At 42.1% G+C, this 9228-nt stretch overlaps 1 protein-coding gene across 5 annotated transcripts in view; it reads right to left on the bottom strand.

Moving 5' to 3' along the window:
• Positions 1-385: 385 nt before the first annotated feature.
• Positions 386-9228, bottom strand: part of ANXA10 (annexin A10) — a 75957-nt gene continuing 67114 nt past the window's right edge. For 4 of the 5 annotated variants that reach the window (XM_044939669.2, XM_044939666.2, XM_044939668.2 and 1 more), the window contains 6 exons: positions 8772-8825; positions 8588-8681; positions 7633-7728; positions 7053-7111; positions 3052-3174; positions 386-522 (listed from right to left, as the gene is read on the bottom strand). In XM_044939669.2, coding sequence (XP_044795604.1) covers positions 454-522; positions 3052-3174; positions 7053-7111; positions 7633-7728; positions 8588-8681; positions 8772-8825 — 495 coding nt within the window. In that variant the 3' untranslated portion in view covers positions 386-453. The remainder of the gene's footprint in view (positions 523-3051; positions 3175-7052; positions 7112-7632; positions 7729-8587; positions 8682-8771; positions 8826-9228) is intronic. The other variant, XM_044939667.2, reaches the window with a different exon arrangement.

Raw genomic sequence — 9228 nt, 5'->3', positions numbered from 1 at the left:
TGAGCCTTATGTCTTTGCTTTCATTTAAAAGGGCTTTAAATGTTCACTTAGCTTTAGTTGGCCCAGAGTCTTGAATCGGGGAGGGGATGGCCACCCACCGGTTGTCCTGGTCTCCTGTTGGGACAGACATAAGCCAACCCACTTCTTGTAGGAATTGATCCTTCACATTCAGTAACATATATTTCAATACAATGATTTCCTTTATTATTCCAGTATACACAATTTAATAAATTGCTGATTTAGATATGTGCAAATCCAATCCCATATACTTTCATCAATAGGTTTTTCTCAAAGAATCTATTGATACTAATTATTCTTAAAATACTTTTAAAGAGAGAAAAGAAAATATGATTCTATAATTTCATGGTAATGCTCCTAACAAGGCAAATTAATCACAACCTATATGTGACGTGTCTGTGAAGATGACGGCGTACTCCAGATTCTCCTTTTCACTTAGTAGTCATCTGCGTCACCCGCACAGATGGCCAGCAGAGCCTTCTCATAGTGCCCTGATGCAAAATTCTGAAAAGGAGCAAATATAAGGTATTTGAAACGCAATGTCATAAAAAGAAGCATAATTCCTCTAAACTATACAGTGAGACACCGTGGGCCATTAACACCTCAAATATTGTTTATTTTTCCATCCTGATGTAATATGTCCTAGGGACTCTTCCCGGTGGAGGTTATTGAAAAGTAATGACATGGTCACAGTCAATAGAATGGGGTTTATATAAAGCTGATGGAACCCTAATGGTTTTTATTTATTTATTTTTGGCTGTGCTTGGTCTTCATTGTTGCCTGTGGGCCTGAATATGTTTTTATAAAGAATAATGCTTAGCAGTAGAATTAATTCTTCTCCTCACCTTTAGATAAAGAGGTGTCCTAATGTTGTTACAAATTAGTGTAGAGTCTAGAGGGCACACTGGACAATATGTCTCAAATGGTTTAAAGATATTTATACTCATTAATGCAGTCATTCTACTTCAAAAGGTCTATCCTAAGAAAATAATGATCAATTGTTGATGAGCCCAAGATTTGTGCTCCAAAACATATGTCATTATATTGTGTACAATAATGAAAAATTAAAAGATAGTATATAATAATATAGGGCAGTTTATGCTCTTTACAACTTATACAATGGGATCCATGATTTAAAGAAATATTTAAGTAGTAAAACTTTGATGTTTACATATAGTTTTAAAAAGAAAACACATACAACAAAATTTTACTGTTGGTTATCTGTGGTGAATAATTTGTTTTTGTTTCTCAGTCACTCAGTCGTGTCCAACTCTTTGCAACCCTATGGCCTGCAGCACAACAGGCTTCCCTGTCCTTCACCATCTCTCAAGAGTTTGTTCAAACTCATGTCCATTGAGTCAGTGATGCCATCCAACCATCTCATCCTCTGTTGTCCTCTCCTTCTCCCTTCAATCTTTCCCAGCATCAGGGTTTTTTCCAATGAGTCAGTTCTTCGCATCAGGTGTCCAAAGAATTGAAGCTTCAGTTTCAGCATCAGTCCTTCCAATGAAAATTCAGGACTGATTTCCTTTAGGATGGACTGGTTTGGTTTCCTTGCAGTCCAAGGGCCTCTTAAGAGTCTTCTCCAGTGCCACATTAGGGCAATTTAAATCCTTTTATCATCTTCTATAGTTTCTACATTATTTTCAAAAATGATAGTAATAAAAGTATTATAAAACTTATCTTTGTTAAAAGGCAACTCTCATGTTCATGTTCTCTTACACAGCCGTTACTTATAATTCACTGCTTTAAATGCACAAGGTTGCATTAATTATTTGTGAATATTAGTAGATTTTGAGGTGGCCATGGTTAACTGCTGTATAGTATTGAGCTAAGTTTATTCACCGAGAGAATGAGTTATGCATTTCTCAGTGAGAAATGTTCATCTTCACTAAAGGTTTAGGGCTTTGAAGGTGGATGTGAGAAGAGTCTTATCAGAGACAAAGGAGGAAGACGTCTCTTAAGTGCTCCAATAATCCTTCCTCTGAAACCATCTCAACTTCCTGAGGCCTATGAGGCCTCCTGGGTTATATGGTCTCTTGGTCCTCTGGTTGTCAAGTTTCTCCTGGATCTTTCAGTGAACTAAAAAGCTATTTTATGCAATGGAAATTTTCAAGAAACAATGTGGACAAGACAACAGGGCTTGTTCAGTGGCTCAGTCATGTCTGACTCTTTCCAACTCCATGGACTGTAGCCCGCAAGGCTCCTCTGTTCATGGGATTTCCCAGGCAGGAATACTGGAGTGGATTGCCATTCTGTTCTCCAGGGGAATCTTCCCAGCTCAGGGATGGAACCCAGGTCTCCTGATTGGCAGGTAGATTCTTTCCCGCTGAGCTGCCTGGGAAGCCCAGAGGACACAGCTGTGCTCAAAATATACCTTAAGATACATTACAGGCCCCTGTGCTTGGGTGCCATCTTGGAGTTCTTTATACTTTTTTGAACCATGGATCAAACATTTTCATTTTCCACTGTGTCCCCAAGTTACATAGATGGGCCTCCATATGCTGACAGTTCTTGGCTGGGCTTTATCAGGATCCAGAGTAGAGTCTACATGTGTCAGAGTGAAGACCCCAGGCTGCAGACTTCAGAGTCATCGCATCAGCACCCTCCAGGGCTCATGGGTGCGGGTGCGCAGAACGTTACGGCCCCAGCATGTGCGGGGACCCGACAGGCTGCCCTCCCCTCTGGTGGCACACAGGCAGTTGATCTCAGAAGGCGCTCTTCAATTAACGTGCTCTTGTTGCAGAATGCAGTCTTCTGGTGCTGGTGGTAAGGCCTCATGACCTGATCAGGGGATGAATAGCGCTCATGACCAGACCACTGACTTTTGCTTAAAACACATCAAAGAGGAGTAAGTGAGGTAAAGGGGTTTTCTTACCTATTGATGCTCTCAGGGTGCCTGACCCACTGATGTAGATGACTCCTTGATTGAACTTTTAGATTCCACCATAAAGTTATTTAAAGTTAGGCTCTCGTTTCAGTTTCAAAAAGGATGAACTATGGGTGCAGGTGGATGACAATTTGGAGACTTACCTTGATGTCGTGGAAAAGGGACTTCCCATATCTCTCTTTGTATCGCTTTCTTATGGTCATCAGGTCGATTTCACTTCTGGCGATTAGAATCCTAATCACGGTTTTATTATGGAAGCCGAAGTCCTAAGAGACACAGCCAAGTGGGGGTGACCACCATGAGGAAGCAGCACCTTAAAGACAGTCTGTCTGAAATGCACCCAGCCCTTTTCTGTGGCCATGCCCTGTATTCCTCAGACCGTGGCGCTGGCACCCATGAGCACTGACTCAGACTCCGCCTCAGCTCTGTGACCACCCCTGGCCATGGTGCACACACAGTGAAGCGGTCCATCTCCTCTGCTTTTCCAGTGCCTTGTCACCTCTATTTCCAGGGTCACAGCCTTGAGGCTGGCCCTTTTCATTTCACCAGGTTTTACAATAATCTTCCCTTTTATTTATTTTTAAAATTAATTTTTATTGGAGTATAGGTGATTTACAAGGTTATTTTCAGGTGTACAGCAAAGTGAACCAGTTATACTAAAACCTAAGTCGTCCAGCCATATCTGACTCTGTGGCCTCATGGACTGTAGCCACCAGGCTCCCCCGGCCCTGGGATTCTCCAGGCAAGAACACTGGAGTGGGTTGCCATTTCCTTCTCCAGATTTTATATAGTGTGTATATGCTGATCTCAAATTCCTATATCGATCCCTCTCTCCTCTTACCCGCTGGTAACCATGAGTCTGTTTTCTACATCTGTGACTCTATAATTCTCCCTTTAAACCTGGCCAGCCTCCTCCTCATCTCCCAAATGCTGCATTTTAGGATGCAGATGTGATCATTTGCTCTCTCTATGTAAACATTCTTCCTGGGTTGGGAGGCGGTCCCAGCTCTGGTTGATGAACCATTGGTATGTCTCTAAGATCACGATTATGTCTTTTTTTTTTTAATTAATTAATTTATTTTAATTGGAGGCTAATTACTTTACAATATTGTATTGGTTTTGCCATACATTGACATGAATCAGCCATGGGTGTACATGTGTTCCCCATCCTGAATCCCTGGGTTGGGAAGATCCCCTGGAGAAGGGAGCAGCTACCCACTCCAGTATTCTGGCCTGGAGAATTCCATGAACTGTATCGTCCATGGGGTCACAAACAGTCGGACATGACTGAGAAACTTTCATTTTTTTCAGTAATCTGTCAATTCAGGAACCATGGGTTTGATCGCTGGGTTAGGAAGATCCCCTGGAGGAGGGCATGGTAACCCACTCTAGTAGTCTTGCTTGGACAATCCCATGGACAGAGGAGCCTGGGGGGCTGCAGTCCATGGGGTTGAAAACAGTCGGACGCATCTGAGCAGGCGTGCACGCACATGCACTACTAGCAAACTCTGCCATAAGCTGAAGTGATGAAAATGAATGATTAACTGAGTTTCTGTATTTAAGTTGTGTAATTAGAGTGCATTGGGGAAAATCAGAGATGCTTTCCTTGGTGAAGGCTGGTGAAAACAGCTTTCCCCTGAACGTGACACTGGAGGGCCATGACTTGATGTGGTCCTGTGCATGAGATCTCTGACTGCTGGAACACAGGCCTCTCCTCCATAGCCCACGACACTGAGTACACACACCTTCCTTTTTGCACTGACACACCTCAGCAAAGTAGTTTTTATTATTAGGGGGCTCTCACTTGGGGCATAATTGGAATCAGTAATGTGATTATTTTCCCAAGGTAATTCACGAGCAAAGCTTTACTCTTGTTGGAGAAAGAAGAGTTGAAGTCATCCAATGTACATGCTAAGCCCTTTAGTCGTATCTGACTCCTGGCAAATCTATGGACTGGAGCCTACCAGGCTTCTCTGTCCCTGGGATTTTCCCAGCAAGAATACTGGAGTGGATTGCCCTGCCCTCCTCCAGGGGATCTTCCCGACCCAGGGATTGAATCTGTATCTCCTTTGGCTCCTGCATGGCAGGCGGATTCTTTACTGCTGAGTCACAGAGTAAATCCAGTCACCCATTGTTCAGTTGCCCATTTGTTTCTGACTCTTTGCGATCCCATGGACTGTAGCATGCCAGACCTCCCTGTCCCTCATTATCTCCTGGAACTTGCCCAAGTTCATGTCATTGAGTCAGTGATGCCATCCAGCCATCTCATCCTCTGACACCCTCTTCTCCTTCTGCCTTCAATCTTTCCCAGCATCAGCGTCTTTTCCAATGAGTCATCTGGTTTGCATCAGATTACCAAAATACTGGAGCTTCACCATCAGTCCTTCCAAAGAGTATTCGGGTTGATTTCTCTTAAGATTGACTGGTTTGATCTCCTTGCTGTCCAAGGGACTCTCAAGACTCTTCTCCAGCACCTCAGTTTGAAGGCATCAAATTCTTTGGTGTTCTGCCTTCTTTATGATCCAGCTCTCACAACCATATGTGACCACTGGGAAGACCGTAGCCTTGACTATGTGGACCTTCGTTGGCAAAGTAATGTCTCTGCTTTTCGATACACTGTCTAGGTTTGTCATCACTTTCCTGCCAAGAAGCAATCGTCTTCTGATTTCATGACTGCAGTCACCATCCGCAGTGATTTTAGAGCCCAAGAAGAGGAAATCTGTCACTACTTCCACCTTTTCCTATGCAGTAATGGGGCCGGATGCCATAATCTAAGTTTTTTTTTTAATACTTTGTCTTAAGCCAGCTCTTTCACTCTCTTCCTTCACCTTCATCAAGAGGCTGTTTAGTTCTGCTTCACTTTCTCCCATCAGAGTGGTATCATCTGCATATCTGAGGTTGTTGATGTTTCTCCTGCCTGTCTTGATTCCAGCTTGTAACTCATCCAGCCTGGCATTTCTTATGATGTACTCAGCGTATAGGTTAAACAAACAGGGTGACAGCAGACAGCCATTCCTTTCTCAAGTCACTCAATAGCCTTGCCCATTACACTTTTAGACAGATATTTAATCCAATCAGGTTTTCTTCTTGGAAATAGAATAACAAAGAAGCAGGGGACTGTGAGCGTCAATCTTCCTCCTATGTTCCGAGGATACAGAGGTTCTTGTACATAATAAAAATTACTGTACATAAGTATAAGTTAATAAATTATTCTTGATGATTAGCATGTTATCCACACTTTCTAGCTACCTCTAAGAAGCTGGTCTCTGAAAATCACTTGGAGGATAAAACACTCTATTAAAATTACGAGTCTGAGTGAACTCTGGGAGTTGGTGATGGACAGGGGGGAGGCCTGGTGTGCTGTGATTCATGGGGTCGCAAAGAGTCGGACATGACTGAGCGACTGAACTGAACTGAACTGACTGAATTTTTTAAATGATTTTCATTGAGTTTTCAGGGCTGTGATGTGTATAATGATTTGCATCAGACCTTATCAGTTTCTCAGTGTCTCATGCAGTTTTGGATGCAATGTGCATTGTCTCAGGCCTGTGAGCCTTTGTTTCTTTGAACATGAATGCACCAAAGGATGTGCAATTGACTATCACCTGAAAGTAAAAAACATCTGTACTTAATTACAAATACAGCTTTAGAGTTTATTGTCTGGCTGTTGCCTTTTAAGTAGTTTAAAAAAACCACTATGTTGAAAAATTTGTAGTGCTTTGACATTTTCTGCTTGACTCCATATGCTGTGTAATTGCCTGAGTATGAGGTGGTGGGGTGGGGGGTGGAGGCTGGGGTGGGGCGGGGGGAGGGTTTCTTTGGAAGCTGTGACAGCATCTGGCCTTTCAGTTTCTTCAGATGCTAAAAAAAATGCTGAAGCACACCTCCTGGGGGAAAGGCGCTAAGAAATACTTCTTAGGCCCCTCCATTTGATATAGAAAACACAGCATTATTTTTACTTGATGGGTCTCATTTTGGTGTGTAATACATCTTTTCACTTGAGCATATCTACTTTGAAGGTAATATATTTGCATACAAATTCAAAAATGGGAATCAATACTTAAATGATTGAAGTAAAACTAGTCCTTTGAGAAAGTATACATGACTTCTGGAGAAACATTAAAAATATGTGGGTCATACTTACATGGATTGCACTATACAATCTGTAAGCAAAATAGGCTGGTTTGTCTCGAATACAGAGAACTAGGAAAAAACAGAGAGAGAAGAAGAAAGTTTGAGAGTAACAATACATTTTTTTTTTTTTTTTCAAAATTTGGGAAATGATGAGAATACTTTTTTTTTTCCCCCAGTTATAATCCTTGAAAACTGATATTTTGTGAGTTCTCTGTGGGATCCCTCATTGTACACTATATTACAATGTCAACATTTCAAATAGTGGTCAAACCATAACCTCTTTACAAGGGAAGGAAATTAGCATGTATGCAATGAATTTAAAGATGTGAGATCCCAATGACCTGAGAAATCAAGGCTTCCTACTATGAACACTGACAGCTCTTAGGAAGAGTATAGGTTCATGAAAGACATCAGCTTGCCATTGTATCAGGAGCTGATGTATTTTTTCTCTACAGAGAATGTAGAGAAATGTCTTGTCTAAATAATTAAAATCAGGGGAAATTAACTCAGTCACTTTAATTCAATTGAACGCATCTTTATGTCAGTCAGAGCTAATCGACACTTGATGTATCAAGTAAATTATTACTCACCAGTTGCTACTAGCAGCTCTCGAAAGTATCCATCGTAACATTCATTAATGGCATCTACTATGTCTTGCCCAGAAATATTTTGAAATTCCTGGAAAACTTTAACAAATTGATTCAAATGAGATTATTATGAATATTATAATTTTTAAATGTAGGTATTGATTTGACTGCTTATACATAGGAAGGCAAATAAAGTGTAGGTATGTGCAAATAAGTGTTGGGTTGGAGTGGGCCACCTTTTAAATTATTATAGACTTCTGTGTGTTATGGATAGTAGAAAAAAAATATTGTAAAAAAATAAGAGAAACAGGGACTTCCCTGGTGGTCCAGTGGCTAGGACTCCAGCTTCCACTCCATGGGTTGTGGGTTTGATCCCTGGTCAGGGAAGTAAGATCCCTCATGCCGCGTGGTGCAGCCAAAAAAGAAAAAAAAAATACCAGTTAAAAAACAAGAGAAATAGAAAAGTATCCAGCAGTTTGGGGAAAGCCAAAGAAAGCACCTTTAAAACCAATACGGCAGCTTTGTGTGAATCACAGCTTCAGTAACAATGACCTTGGTTCCTTCCAGACTTGTTAACCTATGTTCAGCATATTCTGTTTAAGACAACACGTGACGCACTGAATGGGACACGGATGATACATGTAAGTTCTTCACCAAAACCAGAGATGGCTTTCAAAGGTTTAGTATTGAAAGGTTATTGTTGTTCAGTCGCTAAGTTGTGTCTGACTCTTTGCAACCCCAGGAACTGCTATGATTCAGTTACTGGAAGAATAAAATTCTACAGAAACTTCCTTCCTTAGCAGTGTTAATGGATGAGGCATGTTTGTACAAACATAATCTAAAATAGATGCCTTGAGAGAACTGGCTTTCCTCTATTTGTAACACCCCCTTCCCCCCAATTACCTACTTGCTTCTTACTGCATAATCAGAGAGGAGCTATAAAGAAGGAGGACATTACCCAGGCACAACTGCTGGTAGCTCTTGTTACACAGCATCAATTGCAGAAGCGTCTTGTGCTCCCCTGTCCTCTGCTGGCAGGCCTCCCACAGCACCTGAAATGCCGCAGGGCAGCCTGGTAGCACCGCAGCCCTGGGCTGCCCGACAAAGCCCCCATAGCTGCCCCCGGCACTGGTCCTAGTTACCATCGCGTCCTGAGTGGCCGTGGCTGGGTCTGTGTATCCTTCCTCCCTGGTTCCCTGGGAAGCAAGCACAAGTTTCCCTTGTAAGTGTCCTTTGTTTTTAAATTGGAACATGGCTGATTTTTCATACTGTTCATGTTCATGGGGTTCTTGCAGCAAGAATCCTGCAGTGGTTTGCCATTCCCTCCTCCAGGGGACCACATTTTGTCCGAACTCTTCAGTGTCATCCGTCCATGAAGCTCCAATACTTTGGCCACCTGATGTGAAGAGCCGATTCATTTGAAAACACCCTAATGCTGGGAAAGATTCAGGGCAGGATGAGAATGGGGAGACAGGGGATGAGATGTTTGGATGGCATCACCGACTCAATGGACATGGGTTTGAGCAAACTCTGGGAGATGCTGAAGGGTCTTTTCAAATGAGAGTATTTTGTACATTTGTTTCACTCCTGCCTCTTTAT

Source organism: Bubalus bubalis, chromosome 3 (assembly GCF_019923935.1).
Source record: "Bubalus bubalis isolate 160015118507 breed Murrah chromosome 3, NDDB_SH_1, whole genome shotgun sequence".
NCBI lineage: Eukaryota > Metazoa > Chordata > Mammalia > Artiodactyla > Bovidae > Bubalus > Bubalus bubalis.
Note: the sequence above shows the minus strand (reverse complement) of the source record. Positions and strands in the feature narration are given on the sequence as shown.